General features: G+C 43.4%; 2 protein-coding genes across 2 annotated transcripts in view; both read left to right on the forward strand.

Moving 5' to 3' along the window:
• nol4lb (nucleolar protein 4-like b) overlaps positions 1–6,063 on the forward strand; it is an 85,319-nt gene extending 79,256 nt beyond the window's left edge. The window contains exons 11-12 of the mRNA XM_012834946.3: positions 1,252–1,456; positions 2,043–6,063. Coding sequence (XP_012690400.2) covers positions 1,252–1,456; positions 2,043–2,287 — 450 coding nt within the window. The 3' untranslated portion in view covers positions 2,288–6,063. The remainder of the gene's footprint in view (positions 1–1,251; positions 1,457–2,042) is intronic.
• An 862-nt stretch (positions 6,064–6,925) lies between these two features.
• Positions 6,926–21,566, forward strand: srms (src-related kinase lacking C-terminal regulatory tyrosine and N-terminal myristylation sites). The gene is made up of 8 exons (XM_012834994.3): positions 6,926–9,673; positions 11,041–11,162; positions 12,105–12,271; positions 13,768–13,915; positions 15,135–15,293; positions 16,547–16,728; positions 19,320–19,476; positions 19,809–21,566. The coding sequence occupies exons 1-8, from the start codon at positions 9,327–9,329 to the stop codon at positions 20,006–20,008; spliced, it is 1,482 nt and encodes a 493-aa protein (XP_012690448.1). The 5' UTR covers positions 6,926–9,326; the 3' UTR covers positions 20,009–21,566.
• The last annotated feature ends 41 nt before the right edge of the window (positions 21,567–21,607 follow it).

The following is a 21,607-nucleotide window of genomic DNA, read 5'->3' on the forward strand; positions in this document are numbered from 1 at the left end:
TTTCAGATAGAGGAAGAGGTTTTAGAGTGTCTTACTGTGTGCGTGTGTGTGTGTGTGTGTGTGTGTGTGTGTGTGTGGTATGCCTGTGGGTGGGAGTGTATACAAGTGTCATTGGGCTAGATGCCAGTGTCACTTGTAGCAAACAGGGCAACAACAGGATATATTTTGGCTACTTCACTGTCTGTCATTATCTGTTTTTTTTCTTGGAATACAATTTAAAGAAACAGAAAACTCTCTCTGTCTATCTCAGATTAAATACGTTTAAAATAAGAGATGTAACCGTTTACTCAGCAAACCATTACACAATGTTTGCAAAATGGGAGAGGAAGAGATTCAATTACACTTGTTTGGTTACACATAAACAGGTCTTCTAAGTTTCATCCAATGCAGACAGTTGATGTGTGGCAAAACTGCACCTGTATGGCAACACTGGGATTCCATGGGATTAGGATTTGCATACTAGGGAGGGACAGCTTGTCAACTGGTCTTTCAATCCTTATCTATTTTCAGGATAATAGTCAGGTATAGGTATAATGGATTCATGCGTCCCCAGTTTGACCACAGAGATCCTATTTTGAATCATTGCACATAATGCAAGATGCTGCAGGAGATGGTTTTTACTTTGAACTTGATGCTCAGGTGCTATTTTTAGTTTACAGACATTACTTCCAGTTCTCTGCCTGGGATAATTAAATATATTGTCCAAAAAGAAAAGTTTTGTTAAGATATATTGATCAAATCTGTGGATCCATGTGCCTGGAAATCCATATATTAGAAGCGATTAAACTGTATCTTGTAAATTATACCCAAATAATGTACCTGAATTCACCTGAGGCAACAAGAGAGGACAAATCTGTTATGCGGCAGCGGTAATTTCCACAGTGGTTAAGAGGTACACAGCCACCACGTCTGCATCTATTTACGGAAACACAGATACCAATATGCAAACACACATTGTGCAAATGTGGTTTTGATGATGAAATGTGGTGTATTTACATGTGGTTTTTAATGTGGTGAAGGGCATATCTGACCGTGATATTATCACTGAAACCACATGTTAGTGTCGTGTGTAAAGAGTACCATATTTAAATTTAAATTTACACGCAAGTTGTTGATGTGGGAAGGCGAAAAAGAACCCAAACTGTTGATATCTGACCATTGGTGGTTTGCTGCTGAATCTTATGCATGAATGTGTTTGTGTGTGTCCTAGGAGGTACCCATAATGCATGGATGTGTTTGTGTGTGTCCTAGGAGGAACCCATTGCTCTGGACAAGCCCAGCTCCCGTGAGCCGGCATCCCTGGCCCACTCGGCGTACTCACTGGCGGCCACGGCTTACACCCAGGACCAGCTCTACATCAACGGAGGCCTCAACTACAGTTACCGTGGCTACAGTGGACTGGGCGCCAGCATGCCACAACCCGTTTCCCTGACAACTGGTGCGGCACAGAGCAATGGTGAGGGGCGTTATCTCCTGATTGACAGGATCATAAGTGGTTCTTATTACAGCACTGACAGAAGAGACGCCTTCAAAACAACATAAAAGAGAAAGAGAGAAAGAAACCGCTTGACACCACTTTAACACTGTGCGCGCATTTCTACATATATATATATATGTGTGTGTGTGTGTGTGTGTGTGTGTGTGTGTGTGTGTGTGTGTGTTACATGTTGCCATATCAGTATCGTGGTGCCATCTAATCATTTCACCACACCACACTACATTTTGAAATCAGAAAAAAACACTAAATTAGGGGAAGGGTTTATTTCTCTTTTTTTTTACTCGTTTGCATTGCACTAGGTTATTTCTGGCACATACTCTTGCCTATAAACAGCTCAAAATTCATTGGTGAAAAGTGTGTTTTGTATTAGAAGTAGCAAAATTTACATTTGATGCATACGTTATGTATGTTGGATGGATAGGCTACTGTTTTTTTTTTTTAGTTTTTCATTTTATTCTAATTTGCCTTATGCAGGGATCTAGACACAAACTTGTGTCTTCCCTACAAGTCCTATAAAACTGCATGTATTGTCTGTGTCTCCCAGGCCCCACTGACCTCAGCATGAAGTCGCTGGTGTCCAGCTCCTCCTCCTCGTCCAGCTCCAACAGCCACGCCAACAGCCACGTGCGCAACGGCAGCAGCGGCGGAGCCGGCGGCGGTGCCTCGGCCCAGCTCAGCCCCACCGAGATCACGGCCGTGCGGCAGCTGATCGCCGGCTACCGCGAGTCCGCCGCCTTTCTGCTGCGCTCAGCTGACGAGCTGGAGAACCTCATCCTGCAGCAGAACTGAGCTGGGGACGAGCGCCCACACACTTATCCGTCCACCTCTCTCTCGCTCGCTCTCTCTCTCTCTCTCTCTCTTTGCTCTTTTCTCTCTCGCTCTCCCCAACTCTATCACACTGCCCCCGCAGCTCCTCTCTTGCTCTGACTTGGATCCTGGCCCTCCCCCTCAACCCCCCTCTCCTATTCCCCAGAGCTGTCAGGGGGGCTCTCTGCAGTTCTGCACCAATGACTCTTAAGCCGTCAGCCCAAAATAGATGGAGGCAGAAAAGAATCAGAGAGCAGAAAGAAGGATGAGTGAAGAGAGAGACGACCCTACCTTGAGAGAGCATGGTCAGATGGGGAGCTAAGAAAGAAAAAAAAAGACTGAAAAGAGAGAGAGGTGTAGTGGGCAACAATCCCCAACGCCCCCCACCCCCCAGTGCCCCCGACCCATGTGGGTGAGTGATGTGGGCCCTGCTGCGGGACACTATATACATAACGCCAGTGAGATTTACAGGACACCTCTCTTCATCTCTCTCTTCGAGAGACCCCCCTTACAAAAGACTCCTCGCATTACCAACTAAAACACTTTGCTTAATGACAAATGAGTCTAACTGGAAAGTATAAATCATTTCTTTTGTTTAATGTGTCTTTTTTTTGTTTGTTTGTTTGTTTGTTTTCTTTCTTCTTTACGTGTGCCTGCGTGCGTGTGTGTGTGTGTGTGTGTGTGTGTGTGTGTGTATGGAAGCAAATGAAAGGAGAGAGTGAGAGACTTACGTACCTGCTGTAAATAAACGCTCTCTGTGTCCTAAAGCACTTTCCCCCTACTTCTCCGGACCTCGCCCTCTCCTCCCCAGCTCTCTCCCTGGGGATGATCGCTTATCTTATGCATAAGGAGATGCCATTGCTACCACCCCGACTCCTCCCCACACCCCCCACCCACCCTTGGGAAAAAAAAATACCTCAGATCTGCCGGGTCTTCTGTGTTCTCGACTCCTGACTGACTTCACCAGAGCTGCTTTTACAGCCTCAAGTGGAGGAAACGGGAGATTCTCGCCGAAGGGTTTGGTCCAACAGCATTTCCATGCCGAAGGGTTTGGTCCAACAGCGTTTCCATGTCGTTCGTGTGTGTAAATATCTGCATCATTTTTTTAGCTGAAGTGACTTGACTACCACTGGAAAGTTTGTGATGTTCCCAACCTCTTCATCGCCACGGTAACCCAACATCATCCATCCACTCCCTCCCCCCGTCCTTACCCCATCTTCATCTCAAAGACTTGTGTTGTCTGTGGGACCATTGCACTTGCCATAGCGGGCCCAGCACAGCATATGGCTCTCCACATGAGCGGATGGGTCGGACCGCCCCGTAACCTTGGATGCCAAATCTCTCCGTCCGCAGCGTGGCGCACTGCATCCTCTCCTGGGCTTTGGCTCATCGCTTCTTGCTTTTTTTCCTCCTTTCCTGATACCTCTGCCACCCCTCCTCTCTTCTAACCTCTCCTCTACTCAGTTCCGGGGGGGGTGGGGGGCAAAGTCATCTGTCGCTAGTCTTTATATCTGTTGACTCAACTTTTTCTTTTCTTTAAAACAAATGGCCATTAATCCATGCTGCTGCTATGGACTGGACTCTATTTTGCCACAGACCTGAAACCTCAAGAAGAAGTCAGGATCGCCAGCCTGCTGCACAACCAGACCACCTCAAGACCAAATCCATGAAGAGGCAGACGTGGGAGGAGAAACTGTTGAAACTGTAATAGCCGCAGAGAAACTGATGAGAGACTTGAAAGAAGAAAAAACTCTGACTACTTAAAAAAAAAAAAAAAAAAAAAAAAAAACTGCCGTCTACATTTTTTTACTGTTGTTTTTTTTTGGTGAAATTTCTATTTTCGTGGCTTGTAATGTGAGTTTGCATTCTTGTGTTGGTTTCACAGGGCTGTTTACCTTTACTCCCAGTCTCTCTCTCTCGCTTATCCTCATTTCTTTGCTGTGAGAGAGAATATTGTGACACTGACGTGAGCTTAGCTCCTGAGGTCCCCTCCCCCCCATTCCACTGGGGGTCAGGGATACTCCTCTGGGCCCATCACCTCAGCCTCCAGGAGGGGTACTTGATATGATCTCTGACCTAAAATGAATGAAATGCAAAACTTTTGTTTGTTCTTTTCCATTTTGTTAGTCTGGTTTTCCCTTTGTTTTTCTTCTCAAGGACAGTCTGACTTCTAAGGGTTTGCTGTCACATCACTGTAATCTTTGCTCCCTTTTGCACACAGAATACATCACAGAAGCCCTGTGCCAGGTAATTGAGGGTGGGTGGTTGGTTCTCCGTTCATTCGGAGGATGGGTAAGGTAGAATTCTCCCATCTCCATCTCACACCAGTGTTGGCAGGGCCCTGCTGAGGGAAGGAGTGTGGCAATGCAGTCGATAATCATAGCATTCCTGGTCACTGGCAGCAGTCAGCTTAACCCACGCAAGGGGGTGGCTCAGGTGTGATCGCACTTACCTTCTGCCACAGGGCGCGGGGTCTGGGTTCTGTTAAGACAACTCGCAAATGAGTGTGACTGAATGTGTGAGAGTTCATGTGGACTCGAGGGGTCACGTGTGCCGAGGGCTGTGACATTGCGAGCGCCCACTGAGCCCTGTGACTGAAAGCCTCGCGCCACAGAGTTAACACCCCTTCCGTTCCCTGCATAGGCATTTCTCAACCCCACGGCAACACATTTTGGAGAATTGAGACGAGAAAATGTAATATATTTTATTTATGAAAAGTGGTATGGGTAAATGTACACAGTGGAAATGTGTGGGAGCTGTCTATTCTAAAATGCTGTTGGTTAAAAATGACTGAGAAAATGAAGAAAATATGCAAAAAAGACCAGTCCGAGGCTACACCTCACTGTGTTCTCTCTCTCTCTCTCTCTCTCTCTCTCTCTCCCCCTTCTTCCTCTCGTCTCTCACCTTGTCCCCCTGTCAGTGTGAGCACAGTGGCCACTGAATCATCTTTCTTCTCTCTTCTGTCTTTTGACTCTCGCTCTCGTTTCCTTGTGGTGGCTCCATCCCTTGCTCTGTCTCAGCAGTATCTGCCTCTCCCTCGGGTCTCTATCGCAACTGTGCAGTGCAATGCACCATGGGAGGAGTAAGGAAGATAGCCAGACATGGGGGGGGAGAGAAAAATAAGAGATTGATTTCATAGTCAATCCTCCTGTTGTTTGATGCACATCAGAGGGCAGTCCCTGGTGTTGTATACTGCTGAGTCTCATGGTATTCATGAGCTCTGAATTAACCCCCTACATACACTGTCACTTTCCAATTATCTCTGTCCTAGTCTCTCATAGTGTTCTCTTACACGCTTACACACACACACAAATGTACAGGCTCTCTGTGTCCCTTGTCAGACAGTCCGTCTCCCACTCTCCCTGATACACACACTCATACTCACACTCACAAGCACAGGTATTCATACATACATATAGTCTCTCACCATCCCTCTTTGTCTCTTCACACCAGAGCCTGCCCTTGTAATGTCAGTTATGGCGAGTGATGGATTAGGCTAAGGGGAGACAGGGAGGCAGGGTTTTGAATGCTGCCTTCTCTTCGACTGGTGCTTTAGGGAAGCTTGGCTCAGAGTGATGGATGGACCCCCCCACAACAACCCCTTACCCTTAACCCTTACACATACACCCCTCATAACCTCATTCCAGCCCCACCCTCCCCCGCTAAGGAAATTATATTGTCAAGCGCTGCTGCTGAATTTCTCTAACCTCACATGCCACTAAGCTCTGCTTCAGTTTAACAGAGAAGGAATTTAAAAAGAAAAAAAGTCAGATACAGTTGTGCGTTTGTTTGAAGAAAAGAAAAAAAAGACAAGGGATGACAGTTTAAAAAAATCAACAGAAAAGAGGTCGATAGAGGCAAGATTGTTTAGTGAAGACGCTCGTGCTAAATACTCCATTCTTAACTACCCTGCACTTCATTTCCCACTTGTACCTTTCTCAAGTTCTCCGTTTTCTCGTTTTCACAGACAGCTACTTCAAGAAAACTAATTGTTCGAAACAAACATTGAAAAAAAAATCTAGGCAGAAGACAATCTTGGAAAGGTGTATCTTCACTGTTTGATTTCCACTCCTCTTTCTGTGTGCAGCTATAGTATACAGTGTGTCTTGGAGACCGCAGAGTATTTTAGCCATAATCAGAGCATTCTTACTCAGATTTCTGACTCTTCAGGACCTCTGGAGGACTAATAGTTGGCCCCACTGTCGACACCTTTTTAAACCTGATTTCTATTTTTATTAGTGTAACGGTTATTATTGCGATTATTATTATTTTATAAATACTTTTTTTGTATTGCAAGTAAGTGGTCTTTTCAGAAATATTTTGTACAATATCAACATCACAAGTGACGTTACTCTGTATGCCTATATACATTCCAAACAAGGATGTCAAAACACATAGCAGCCTGCCTGAAGAGCGTCACATGCCTGCTGCACATCAGTGGACAGACCCCTCCAAGCACACAGATGACATTTGCACCACATAAAACCGTTGACCTGACTAAAATGTTTAGATGTTAATGCAGTTAGAGGTTTGCATTTTGGCCCAGCAACTACACCATCAAAACCACACACACTCATATACATACATACACACTCCTTCCCATCTTAAGAAGGGGGGGGGGGGGCGGGGGGACTCCTAGTGAAGCAGTGCTCCCTCTAGAGACATGTTGGAGAACTGTGGACAGATGTCCTCACCCAAACTGCTGTGTGCTTTGCAGGTGAGGAAATTCACCAGGGAGCCGTGGAGCTTATCTAATCTCCTGAGCCCTGATCAGGGCAGGGCCAACACACACACACACACACACGTACATGAAGGGACTGTCCACCCTGACATTTCAGGAGGTGCATGCAGGAGTGTCGCTTGTTTGGACTCCTGCTAGTGAACACACACTCTTAATTAGTCTGCTTTGGTCAGATGTGTAGCTCAGCAAAAAAAAGATAAACAGGAAAACACATACACAACGGAGAAAGAAATGTAACTTTTTATTTTTCTATCAAGGGCAGTGTATAGCCACAGTCCTGTCGCAAAATGGTTGTCCAACCATTGTCTGTTGTCTTTCGTCATTTGATGGTATTGTAGGTTACTTTTGTTTTCTTTTTTCTTTATTTTCCTTCCCTGTTTTACCTTACTGTACCAGAAACCAACAGTTTGGGTTCTGTTTTGGATTTTGTAACTAATACCAATGTGAAAAGAAAAAAAACTGTAATTCCCCTTCTTCATTTTGGACTCAGTGGAAGTGTGATGTTTACATGTACAGATTTTTGAAATTCTCTCTTCTTTTATCAGGTTTGTTCGGATTTGTTTGTCGCATACAACTCCTTTCCCTCAATGACCCCAGTTTGTTTAATTTAAATCTGATTCCTTGTTCATTGAAGGGAAATGGGACTAGCTGTGTCTGAAACCTGGTTCATAGACACCACAATGGGATGAGGACTTGAGCTGATCAGGGTTGAGCCACTGGATGTCCTTGCCTTGTAGACACGCTCCTGCCTCAGTCAACATAGCCTGGGTGCTGTGGCCTTAAACTAGCCAGGCGCCTACCACTCGCCAATACTCTGGAGTCTGCTATTCGAATAATGTATAAGCCATTTACACACCCTCATACAGGGTTTCTAGTGTTAAATACAAATAATCCATGTTGTAAACAGCAGACTATAAAAACCTCAGGAAAATGAGAACATTTTTTTTAGTGTATTAATGTCTTATTGAAGGCCCATTTCCCTCTTTGATACCATTTAAATTATATTAAATAATTATTCTTTTTTTATATTTATTGTGTTAACAGTGGATATTTTTTCCAGTACATGTGGCTGAATACTTAAATTCTTTAGAAAAAAAAGTGTTGATAAATATATATGTGAAACAACTAAAAAAAAGATTGAGGAAAAAAAAGATGAAAAACTCCATTTCTGTTTGTTTCAATGCAAAACAGCATGGGTGGCTCTTTTACCTAACATATCAATTTGATTACTGAAGAATCCAATTATTTGAAATTAAGCTTTCTTCATCGTGATGTCACGGCTTAGGTAAAAATGTTTCATTACATCCAATTGTGACTTATTTTTTTCCTCCCAAGCTGTACCTCACAAAGCTAAATATACTAATAAAAACCGTGTGCTATATATCAAACAGATCCCTGTATGTACTGTGCCTTTTCTTTTTCAGTTGAGTGATGAGCAGTGGTAGTGGTAGAAGTCTTCTGGAATGATTTCTCAGTCGTGCCAAGCACAAACGATGGAAGCAAAAACCAGACAAGACAAATCGGGCCTAATTTGTGTTGAATGAACAGAATGACTGGAAGTGAATAAGTTAGACCATTGCGCATTTTACAACACCATATCTAATAGACTTTCTTAGAGCTATATTTTACAACAACGATAGTGAATTTCGTGTTTTAGACTTTCTTAGAGCTATATTTTACAACAACGATAGTGAATTTTGTCTTTTAGTTGTTACACTGGATGAAACGCATGATAACGCACAGGTGCAGAGTCGGTGGGAGGCGCAGGAAAAAAGCCGCGCCAAAGACATTCTTATACATAGGCTACCATCCTCCGTCACCACCAGCTCTGAAAATGACGACGGTTGCAGTGGTTAGTGAAAGAGCAGGTTATCCCCAGGGAGTCCTTGCCTATGTCTTTAAGGATGACGTTCACAGGACAAACCACAGTGAGTATCCTCCCGGGCAGGCTCAATGAAATGTATTTCTCAGATCTGCTGGTCGGAATCATAGGCTACTCCGCCAGACAACATGCCGTTTCCGCATTCCCACGACGCGTTTAGTTCTGTGAATGTGATCTATCAAAACACAGAACCGGTTCCACCTGATCCCCTACTGCTGTGAGGTGCTCTGCGAAAAGACGAAGAATAGAGATTTCAGTAGTGTTGTGTAGCGACGTTCAGCGATCTGAGGAGATACTGTAAGGGACCCCATTCATTTTTACTTTTAACGTCGTGTCCAGCCCACGCATACTCTGGATACCCCCGCCGTTGCCGCGAGAGCCCGAGGTATCGGCTTGGGATGGAGGACTGTTGTCGCACTTGTATGCCATGTTTGAGTAGGTTATGGAACTGGGTATGGCCCGAATTTCATTATCCGAACATCACTCGGCCAGCAGAAATCCGGACAGTCTCAGGTGATATCAGTGTACCAGCGCCTAAGAAAAAGCCAACGCAGCTTTATGCGGCTTTGTTTGATTTCGAAGCCAGGAGCGAGGAGGAGCTCACTGTTAAAGAAGGTGACAAACTGTCGGTCATCGAAAAGCGGGGTGATTATGTGCTTGCCAAAAAACTTACCGGCACACTGGAGTCAGGATTACTACCGGCTAACTATGTAGCTTTGGTTCAAGATGAATTTGCAAAATACAAGTGAGTAGTAATTTGACGTAGGCCTATGAGACCATGCTGTTTCCTTTCAATGTTCTGCAGTCTCCAATGAATGCTCAGGACATGTGTTTTGCCCTTTTATTCTTGAAATTCACCTGTCACCTACATTGATATCGACCAAAACAAAACCAGCCGTTCAGAACTTAACCGTCAAATTGTGTAATTCATGTAGTAAAATCAGACGCAGCACCAAAGTTCTTTACCGCCGAGTATCTGAATTTAGCTGCCACTTATTGTTGGTATGGATGGAGGAGGGAGTATGATGCTACAGAAGGTTCAGTTCCTATTCAAAGTGTTGCCCAATCTGAAGAGTAGGCTACTTATAGTAAATTAGGGGTTCAGCAAAGACCAGCCACGGTTTCAAGTTTACTACATGCAAAGTTGCTCTGTTTATTTGAGGCAGGCTGTGTTTTTTGTAATATTATATTGGAGAGGGAAGGCTACTTGATTGCCAGCCATGCATCTTTCCTTGAATGCTCGTACATCTTATAATATACCATTGTGTTGCACTACAAAGATGTCAGGACTATGTTTCTGGGTATCATTTCAAAATTGCACTATTGTCTGACAGGGGTCACAGAAATCAGTCTAAGATGCCAAGTGTAAGCAGAGAGCTGGTCATGGGCTTGAAAACCTTACCTGCATCTTGCAGTTTCAGCGAAACTTGAGTCATGGAGACTGCAAAAAATAGGGGTGTGTGCGTGAGCTTTAAGCCACACCCATATTTACTCTCTACACAGGTAATATCAGGTTGTTCACCCAGGTTTCCAAAGGTTTTTCATGTTGCTCAGCAAGACAGTGGCAAGCTGAATCTAAAAGAATGCACAGCAGCACAACATTGTTGTGCGTTTTTTTAATTATTGTGCAATGGCCACTTAAAGGATAGCCTTACTGTGAACACCCTCTTATAGTTGCCTTAAGGAACGCATTAAGGAAACCCTATTTGGGACAATATTTTCTGTTTGGGACAGAGTTATGTGCCATGGCACCACATTGCACTGGGAGTAGAGACTTATATAATATGCAGACTATCAGAATATCAGCCAGATCAAATAACATGTTCAGCATGGAACATTGTTATCAGCTTAAGCAGCTCCATTAGAAGCAGTAAGTTAATCACTGAATTTACATGTGGAATCTTAGACACATGATTCAAAGGGACTCTCAACACTAAGAATGGATTAATACATATGAATTTAGTAGAGGATCTTTGCGAAATAACAATATTCACTATCAACTGATGGCATCTAAGGTTGCGCTTGTGCCTTTGGGTGTGTGTGTGTTTGCATATATCTCTGTGTGTCTAAGGCTGTTCTTGTCCCTCTCTGCATGTGTGCCTATGCCTGAAGATGGTACTACGGGAACATCAACAGGCAGAAGGCTGAGCAGCTTCTCCTGGCCCCACAAAACAAGAACGGCTCTTTCCTGGTGCGCATCAGTGAGAGCCACAGCGACGAATACACCATCTCAGGTGAGTGATCCTCTCTCATCTCTAAATTGTCATCATCTCCATCTCTTTGTTTTTCTTGGCGTGTATCACACTGGGGTTGGGGCCGACATCAGAACTGATCATTGAAGAAGCCGTTACCATACTGTCTCCTGCTTTAGCATAACACTCTAGAGCCTTTGTATTCTCTCGCCTCATTTACGCAGTTCATTGCATTTCTCTCTCTTCCTCTCTTAATTCTTCACTGACGCATTCTCTATCTGAATGGTACTGTGTTCTAATACACATCAGTATTGCTTACTCCTCCCTCTCTCTCCTCTCTCCATCCTTGCATCTCCTCTCTGCCCCTCTGCAGTACCCATCTTGTGAGCTACATCTCCTCCTCAATGGTTTTTCCCCTTTTTCCTCCATTGCCCTTAGATCCCAGTGATTCTCTTCCGCTGTGAACCTCCCATCTCCGCTCTCCCTGGCATTTATTCTACTGCCCCATATCCCGCACTCTCATTTTCCGCTCTTTCAGAAATGTAGGTCACCCGGGCCTCCATTCACCAGCCATTCTCACATTGTTAAGCCCAGTCTCACTACGATGAGCAAGGAGTGGTCCTGTAGAAGAGCCGTGTGTATTTTAAAAATGCCACCTCAGAATGTAGTGTGAATGAGTGTTGTTGGTTGACATTGGTAAACCAGTGAATTATTGTATTTGATAAAACTGACAGGAAGATGCAAGAACAATGAGCGTATTACAGCTCCTTAGGAGGTTAGGTGCTCACATGTGATTCACCACAGCAGATCTGTTTCTCCACTAGAGGGAGGTAGAAAATCAGTTAATCATCATGGGGGGGGGGGGGGGGGCGTACTAAACCAGCTGTGGTGGGAAGGATGCCGATAAATATACACCTCCCTTCACATGCCATATCAATCAACACCCACAAATGTGCTACATTTTATGATTTTATCCCCCAACAGGCAGAAATGAAGGTCAAGTCTATCATTATCGTATCCGTCGGTCGGTGATCGGCGCCTACTTTGTGTCTGAGAAGATCTCCTTTGCCACTCTGGATGAGCTCATTCGGTATTACCAGACCAACAGCAAGGGTCTGGGTTGCCCCCTGGAGCAGCCATGTGTTCAACAGGTATGGCCAAAAAAAGCTGTCTCTAAGCACAGCTCTACCCACGTGTATGGCAGTATTATACATGTGTATCGACATGTATATGATCCATATATGGTGTGTATGTTATGGACATGTAGGGAAATTATGGCTATAAGACCTAAATGTAAGGGAAAACACTTTTACTCTAGCATACATTTTTGTTTGTCTTTTATTTTGGGGTCAAGGCGGCCATGTTAGGCTAGAACCATGCAGCTGTCCCCCTCCCAATGTTTTTATTGATCACTCTGGTTTTTATTTATTTATGTAATTTGGCTCAAGGCCTCGTCGTGACTCCAGACTCTTCTCTCTTCCTTTCCAGCGGAGTCGCTAAGACTAAGTCACTGAGAGAGTGGACAGAGTGTTCCTCAGACACACACACACACACACACACACACACACACACATATATATATATATATATATAGTTTCATCCTCTTTATCACTTACTGTTGCATAAATTATGCAGCTGATTGTGTTTCGTGCCTAATCATTTCTAGCATTTAATTTCATATGTGATTTTTGTCTGTATGGCATTTGAAATGTTTTATATGAGGGAATTTGGGGGAAGTATGGGCTAATTCATTTTTTAAAACACTTCAGATTTGTGGTAGATGTTTAAGGTTATGGAAATTACGCATTGAAATTGATTGTATATAATGTTCCACAAGACCTTTCCATTATGATCAAGTCCAATCATTTCTCTATTAGTAAGCTTTTGAGATGCACTTTGAAAAAATAATAGTTTTGTATGACATGCACAATATGCATACAAATGCTAATGTACTTTTTTTTAAACAATGCATAGTTTGTACTCTGTTGTGCACTTTTTAAAATGATGGGAACATTTCACAACCTTCTTCAGCAAACAAAATATTTGTAACGTATTTCTAACACTTATTTTTAGTACAAGGCTATTTCAATTTTCAGTACTTCACTCTTTTTAAATAAATTTCCAGATGTCTTCCCAACATTTTGTGGCCCTGTGCTTGTTGTGGCCCTTTGTTTAAATATGTGTCGTACACACAGACGCACAGCGAGTAAATGTTCTTTGACTGTAACCCCTTCAGCGCTGGTCCATTTGATCCCCCTTAGCCATTATTATGCTGAATGCATGTTTCTTATCTGTGATAACCTCACCTTTACCTTTGCTGACACTGTAAATATCCCCTTTGCCCTTCCTCCTTACTGTGCAATCTATACACACAAGAGCTCAACCCTTCAACATAGATATATGTCCTATCTCTATCTGTAATGACCTTTGCTCAAGGTGTATTAATCATGCGTAACTGACACGTACAGTAACAAACTGAAGTATATGTGAAATCAGTTGTGTGTGTTTGTGTAACCCTGTAACGGAGAGCAGTCAAAATATGGGATTAACAGGTAAAGAATAGACTCTTCCTGAAAATGACTGTTTGAATGTTTCCGTGCTGCAGCCATGGTGCTGCGGGCTATAACCACGTCTCTCTGGTTTCTAGCGAGAGCTGTTCGACATGGAGCCATGGGAGCGGCCTCGGGAGGAGTTCAAGCTGCAGAGGAAGTTAGGGGAGGGGCACTTCGGAGAGGTGTGGGAGGCAACATGGAGCAGCAAAAACCAGAAGGTGGCCATCAAGATGTTAAAGCAAGGTAGGTATAGGAGTAGAAGTACCTGGGAAGGAAGTTCAAATGTTGGATGTTGGCATTTCATTCTGTGCAGGGCTTGCTGATCACAACCATGCCTGTTATATCTATCCTGTTCATTCATGATATGTAAAATACAGCATTTCTATGCTATAGAACCCACATTCTTATTTAGATTCCTATTCCTCTGTTTAGGATGAATTTAGCAAGAAAGAGCACAAATGTTTGTGATGTGCTTTTCCCCACTGAATAGTGTTTTCAGTGCATAGCCACATTCTGCTGAATTCTGCTCACCCTCCCGGAACTCTGCACATAGGCCACAAATGGGAAACTACAGCGCTTGTTCTATGAATGTATGCAGCATCAATCATAAGTGGGACAGGCCTGATTTATCCGCAATATGGGCATTTTAGGTGAAAACGTTTAGTGTCCCCTGCATTTCCAATCCCATGCTGGATTATGGCTGGGGAACCCAGCCCTATGCGAGAGAACCCTCTGTTATGAATTTGTGTGCCTTCCACTGATGTTGGTGCCTTAGTAAATTGGAGTAAAATGTCGCCTGCAGCAAGAACCACCACTATGGGTGCCACCTGGCTGCTCCATGCCCCTTTACCCAAGTTAGACCAAGGCAGCTGACAGACAGGCTTTTCAGAAGAGAGGAAGTTAGCCCTGTTGAAAGAAAAGTACATCTTTGTTCTCCTTTTCCTTGAATGCGATGCCAGCGAACTGATTCAGTTGCACAGCTTGCGCTAAAATGACCTGAAATGAGAAAGCGGCAATCTGTCCATGAGATATGATGACACTCTCCTGTAACTTGTCTTCTTTCATCCGTCCAACCATAACATTAAATGGATACACGCCCATAGGATGTCTTGTTTTAGTTGTTGAACTGAACCTCCACTTGGAATAACAGGTGGCCATTTTAGGGGCCTGAAACTTAGCAGAAAGGGCGACAGAAGACGCACAGCTGTGTCAGTGATGAATGCACGCTCTGGTCACTGCTGTGCTTTTTTTGGTAGTTTCCTGTGGTTTTGCAAACATGCTCTGTTTTTTCATGACTATCAGTTCCTGGTCACATAAAGAAGTCTTGTACATTTTCCCCTGGCTCAATAAACCCTAGTTTCAAAATTGTTGAATGGACTATTAGTTAGAATCACAATGGTTGGATAAATCCGTGCGTTTACTTTTGGTCTGACTGATCCCTCTCCTTGTCTGTGCTGGCCAGAGGACACCAAGCAGGATGAGTTCATAAAGGAGGTGCACGCCCTGAAGAACCTGCACCACCCTAAACTCATCAAGCTGCTGGCCATGTGCTCTCGCGGAGAGCCCGTCTACATTGTCACCGAGCTCATGAGCAAGGGCAGCCTGAAGTCCTACCTGGCCAGTGAGTACAAAACAACTTCTATATAATCTAATCAAATATCTCTCTGTCTCTTTCTTTCTTTCTCTCTCTCTCTCTCTTTCTTTCTCTCTCTCTCTCTCTCTCTCTCTCTCTCTCTCTCTCTCTCAATGTCACTCTCCACAATGTGGCTCTGTTCTGGGAGAACTGGTGGGTGGGGGAGGCAGTTGTATCTATAAATGATTTGGGAGCACTTGTGTTTAAGTGCTTGTAGATGACTTATTTGACCACCACATATTGATCTAAGACATTTTTTTAATACGCTAATACCCTCTCTTTAACACAAACAAATATGTAACTGGAGTAAATGATTGGTGGCTGTTCATCCTCTGTCTCACTGCCTCCCTGTGATTAGGTTGAAATTAACAGCAATGGTTAAATATGTGTAGGCCCTCAGCTACTGTAGGCTTTGACCCCCATTACGATGATTTATGTCTGTCTCCACCTTGCACAATTTAGTCTTTGGCAAAGTAGGTGGATTTTGTACTGTCTTGAGCAGCTTCTGTAAATGATTAAGAAACACAGTGCTGCATAAGAGGATGAGTGAGATGAGTCACTCATGAGACCCCATGGAAAAGCATAAGAGCTGAAACCAGTTTTAGTTATACACAGGAAAAGATGTTCAATTCCTTGCTATTGGTTAGGGACTTCCCACAGCGGCCAGTCCTGTCACTATCACATGCAAGTATTCATAGCCAGCAACCTAACCAATATGACAACTACCCAACCATAGCTACAACAATAAAGCACAACTGGCTGGAGACAGCCGCAACACATGCGCTGTTTGTAGCCCACACCATGTCTGATCTCATAGCAGACACAAAAATATTGAGGAACTTGAAGTTGTCTACTGACATCAGCCAGCAATCTCCAATACGCGCTTTGCCCCATTTGCCAGTCCTGTTTGTATGTGCCTGGTGTCCACTTTTCTGCCTGAGATGCCTGTCATAGTTTAATGTATTAATAATCCATAAACCAAAAAGCCTCTAGTGGTTAGAAAAAAGGGAAATATGAGATCTGTAATTAGGTCAGGTACATCACCCATCATATATTACTGCCGGTATAAATATCTAACAATGCTGTTCATCATATCAGTTAATGTGTATTTAATTTACCACATTAACTATATCATGTATGACCTCTTATTCTTCATTATCTCTGATCTTTTATGGCAGACACCGGTCAGTCTTACAGTGCAATTGCTAACAGCCTTCATCTTGTCTGCTGTCTGCTTTCAGCCCCCGAGGGTCAGATACTGACCTCAGCCCACCTCATCTACATGGCCAGTCAGGTGGCAGAGGGCATGGCCTACCTGGAGGACCGGCACATTGTTCACCGTGACCTGGCCGCTAGAAACATCCTGGTCGGGGAAGACCTCATCTGCAAAGTTGCCGACTTTGGTCTGGCCCGCATCATAAAGGTGATACTTACTGGAAGGAATAGGAAAGGCTGGGGCAGTGCCAAGTCTTTAGTCCGGCTGGGAAGGAAAACACCTCAGTCATCCAGGGTCAAGAATCAAAGGATTCCTTCAGTTAATTGCTAGACGGCCAGAGGCCAAGGATGCCAGACCTATAAGCTTCTGTGTTCTCACTTCTTTGTCAGAATTGCTGACTAAATGGCAGTGGAATAATATCTGCTCTTGCGTCGGCTTCTATGTAATGTTATTGTGATAGCTATGTTGGCTAGCTTGCCAACAACTTTCTAACACAGTCAAACATCAAGCAAGTGCAACACAAGACAAAGCAAGACAGCAAATAAGTTACTGAATAGTCCAGCAGAAAATAGCCCCCTAGCTGGCGGCTACATAAACTCCATAGTGTTACTTTAACATTTACAAAACTGAAGTCCTACTGATACGGCACCCTCCAGAATGATTGGCCCCCTTAAGTAAAAATGAGCAAAACGAGATGCGAAAACATTTCTTTATTGTTTATCCTCATGATCTTTCATTCAAAATATTCACAAAAATCTAACCTTTAATTGAAGTAACATTGAAAGAAACATTACATTTTTATCATGAAAAAAAAAAACATTCTCACAAATATGTGTGCCACAATTATTGACACCCCTTAATTAAATATTTTGTGTAGCCTCCCTTTGTCAAGATAACAGCTGAGTCTTCTCCTATAATGCGTGATGAGGTTGGTGAACACATGGCACGGGATCTGAGACCATTCCTCTATACAGTATCTCTCCAGATCCTTAAGATTCCGAGGTTGACGCTTGTGATCTCTCCTCTTCAGCTCATCCCACAGATTTTAAATGGGGTTTAGGTGGGGGGACTGTGATGGCCATGGCAAAACCTTTATTCTGCGGTCGGTGAACCATTTTTCTGTAGATTTTGAGGTGTGCTTCGGATGATTGTCTTGCTGGAAGGTCCAACCACGCCCCATTTTAAGCTTCCTGGCAGAGGCTGTTAGGTTTTCATTTAATATCTGCTGGTATTTGATGGAGTCCATGATACCATGTATCCTAACAAGATGTCTAGGGCCTTTGGAAGAAAAACAGCCCCACAACATCAAAGATCCGCCACCATACTTCACACTGGGTATGATGTGCTTTTCTGTATGGCTATCTTTCTGTCTACGCCAAACCTCCCTTTGATGTTTGTGGCCAAAAAGCTCTATTTTGGTCTCATCTGACCATATAACCCGGTCCCATTGAAAGTCCAAGTAACATTTGGCAAACTGTAGGTGCTTTAGTTTGTTGTTGAATGACAGTAGAGGTTTTTTTCTAGCAACCCTCCCAAACAACTTGTGAAGATATAGGTGGTGTCTGATGGTAGTTTTGGAGACTTTCTGACCCCAAGACTCAACTAACCTCTGCAATTCTCCAGCTGTGATCCTTGGGAGATTCTTTTGCCAGTCGAACCATCCTCCTCACGGTGCGTGGGGTCAATGTACACACACGTCCTCTTCCAGGCTTATTCTTAACATCTCCTGTCGCTTTAAACTTCTTAATTATTGTTATGATAGTGGAAATGGGTATTTTCAACTGTTTTGAGATTTTCTTGATTTGTGCCGCTCAACAACTTTTCGTCGCACATCATCACTGTGTTCTTGGGTCTTTCCTATAGTGATGAATGACTAAGGGAATTTGGCCTGTGTCACCTTATATTTATACCCCAGTGAAGTCACGGTTGACCACTTAAGAGTTCCTAATCAAACAGGTGAACTTAAAAATTTAAAACATGACTGAAAATATACTTCAGTTAGATTTTAATTATTAGATTTTCTAGGGGTGGCAAACATTGTGGCACACATGTTTTGGAGAAAAATATTTAATAAATGTCAAAGAAAACATTATCTTTCAATAATTTGACTTCAATGAAAATGTAATATTTTTGTGAATATTTTGAGTGAAAGACCAAAAGGATAAACAGCAAAGACTTTTTTTCATAGCCTGTTTTGCTCATATTCACTAAGGGTGCCAATAATTCTGGAGGGCACTGTAGGCCTCAAAACCACGATCTACAAACACACAGATCTCTATCTTGACATTGTGGTATCCATGGGCCCCAAACTCTGGAACGCCCTACTACATCTCAATGACTGCACCAGCATCATCTTATTCAAAGCACAACTGAAAATACATCTATTCGCCTTACACTACTCATAGTCCTACACTCCCTGTTATTTACGTTCTGATGTTCTCTCTCCACTTTTCCTGTATTGTTGCGGTTCTTTGTTATGCTGTCTTCCTTGACAATTATGTTGTATAGCTATGGTTGCTGTATAGGACTTGTCGCCATGTAAAGCAACCTTGGGTTTTAGAAAGGCGCTATATAAATAACATTTATTATTATTATTATTAATAAAATGAAATGTCTGCCATGATAGACTAATGCAGACCTCATCTGAAGCCCCATCCTAAGAAGAGGTTTTCTACTGCTCTAATGCCATTTTTCAGTCTAGTAGTTAGTTATTGTTCTTGTCATGCTGATCGCTAGACTTAGTGGTGCTAAGGGATAGGATGCCCATGTTAAAGCTCCTCCATGCTGCTGATTTGCAGGACAGTGTGTACACAGCCAGCAGAAGCACAAAGATTCCTGTGCGCTGGACGGCCCCCGAGGCGGCCCTTTACCAGCGCTTCTCCGTCAAATCAGACGTCTGGTCCTTCGGCGTGCTACTCTACGAGATGATGTCACGAGGGAAGATGCCATATGATGGTCAGTGTGTGTGTGTGTGTGTGTGTGTGTGTGTGTGTGTGTGTGCGTGCAACCATCAAGAGTGCATTTGTGTGTGTGTGTGTGTGTGTGTGTGCATTGCTGATTGTGGCATTTTCTGTCTGATGAAATTTAATTCCAGAGGAAGCATCAAGTCCCTCTCTCTTCCTCTTTCACTAATGTGTTTTGGTGTCACTCCCATCTCTGTCTTTCCCTTTTTCTGCCCATCTCACTTTCTCTCCCACTCCCATACACACACACACACACACACACACACACACACACACACACACACACACACACACACACACACACACACACATCAACACATTCAGGGAAGAGTAATAAGGAGGTGCTGGAGATCCTGGCATCGGGGTACCGGTTACCCAGTCCGCCCAAGTGCCCACCTAACATTTATCGCATCATGCTGGAGTGCTGGAACCCGGAGCCCTCCAAGCGTCCATCCTTCCACGCCCTGCACAGCCAGCTGGACAACATCTACTCCAGACTCTACTTCAAAACCATAGAGGTGTAGAACATCTGGGTAGCTGGCCAGTGGAGGGGGGTGAAGGGAATGGAAATGGAGAGAGATCAAGGCAAAGGAAGAGATATTAAGAAGAAAGGGAGGGAGGGAGAGAGGAATTGAATGGAATTACTATACCACCAGTATATGCACTATACCACATGAACACAAATGGACACTGTGTACTGGCTTTGTGGTGTCCATTTTTACCTTTATAAGATATTTCACTTTCTTGTGTTTCCTAAAGTTCAGTTCCAGGCTTCTATTTTATTCATTTGTTTTTAAATGATGCTATGTGCAATAATGAGTCTGCAGCTACTCCATGCTTTATCCCATGGAGGCAGGGGTCAAGAGGAAGGTGGAGGTCAACAGAACAGATCTCTCAACCAAGCCAAGGATATTGGAGTGACACTGGGATGGGAGTGGGTCTAATTGGAGTGGTGGTCTTGGCAAAGCTGGCATCCAGTTCAATACAACCAGGCTTGCAAGGCATTATTCTTAATGTAGGTCTGGGGTTGAGATGTTTTGGACATGATCTGTAGAACTCCAAAGTTAGCTATGACTCACACCCTAGTTGCATGGTTACCATCAATCCCTGGCTTCATTGAGGTTTTAAAGGTGCACTCCAGCTACATGTAATCCCTGACTTTTCCTGAACAGAAAATGTGCTGTTAATGGAAGTGGTGTTTTATTTTCAGTGCAAATAAAGTGACTGGACTGGACCACACACTGCTACATCACTAGAGTAGCTTTAGTTGCATGCAGACTGAAAGAAGTGAGCAAGTGTAAGTATGTATGTATTTAGTATGTAAGTATGTATCCACATACATTACTTTATGAGCGGGCATTTTGGAAAAATTTTGGCATTTGCATTCTACATACAACATTTGTAGTTCTGTGGCTGTAATCAGTGGAGTGCTTGGCGTAGAACTCAAAAACCCCATTAGTACTGGAGTGTACCTTTGAACACAGAGAGGACCTCAGGCAGAAGCGTAAATGTTACAATGCCGGAGTCTCGGCCTGATCCACTCAGCATTGAAGGCCAGCAGACGGGTCATCAGAAGAGAGCTAATGTTTACAGAGAACTCACGTGCCAACTGACTTTCTCACCACACACACAGACACACACACTCACACTCCTCTGTGTTGGGGTGGAAAGCAGGAGTTTTAGCCATTTAGAGACTTTATTAAGGAAACGTAGCTGAATCTGGCATGTTGGTTTGTGCATGGTTGCATATGGTGGTGAAAGTGCTTAATTGACCCCTTATTAGGGTTTTATAAACTTATATCTAATAATAAATAATGAAATCAGTGAAGCAATGCTAATGTGTTAAAAATGAAAGTACATGTATGTGGACTATTAATGGAAGCACAGGAGCCATACAAACAGATTCTTCCTTATATTTGTTGTTTTTCCAAAGTTGCAACCAGTGTCATTAAAATGACTTTTAGTCTTCCTGAAGATGTGTCAAAGACATTTTGCTTTTGCCATCGAATTTCTGAAGCAAGTCATGAGTTGTCAATATAAAAATAATATTTTTCAATAAATGTTGACCAACAAGTACCTCTATATACTGTATTTTCTTGTCATTGTCTGGAAGATATTGATGA

This window comes from Clupea harengus, chromosome 4, assembly GCF_900700415.2.
Source record: "Clupea harengus chromosome 4, Ch_v2.0.2, whole genome shotgun sequence".
In the NCBI taxonomy this organism is placed as follows: domain Eukaryota; kingdom Metazoa; phylum Chordata; class Actinopteri; order Clupeiformes; family Clupeidae; genus Clupea; species Clupea harengus.

Excerpts from the sequence above, each read along its gene's own strand:
- srms (XM_012834994.3), top strand. The coding sequence starts at position 9,327 with ATGGAGGACTGTTGTCGCACTTGTATGCCATGTTTGAGTAGGTTATGG. Across the intron at positions 9,674-11,040 it reads GATGAATTTGCAAAATACAA|ATGGTACTACGGGAACATCA; the intron begins GTGAGTAGTAAT and ends CTATGCCTGAAG. Across the intron at positions 12,272-13,767 it reads AGCAGCCATGTGTTCAACAG|CGAGAGCTGTTCGACATGGA; the intron begins GTATGGCCAAAA and ends TCTGGTTTCTAG.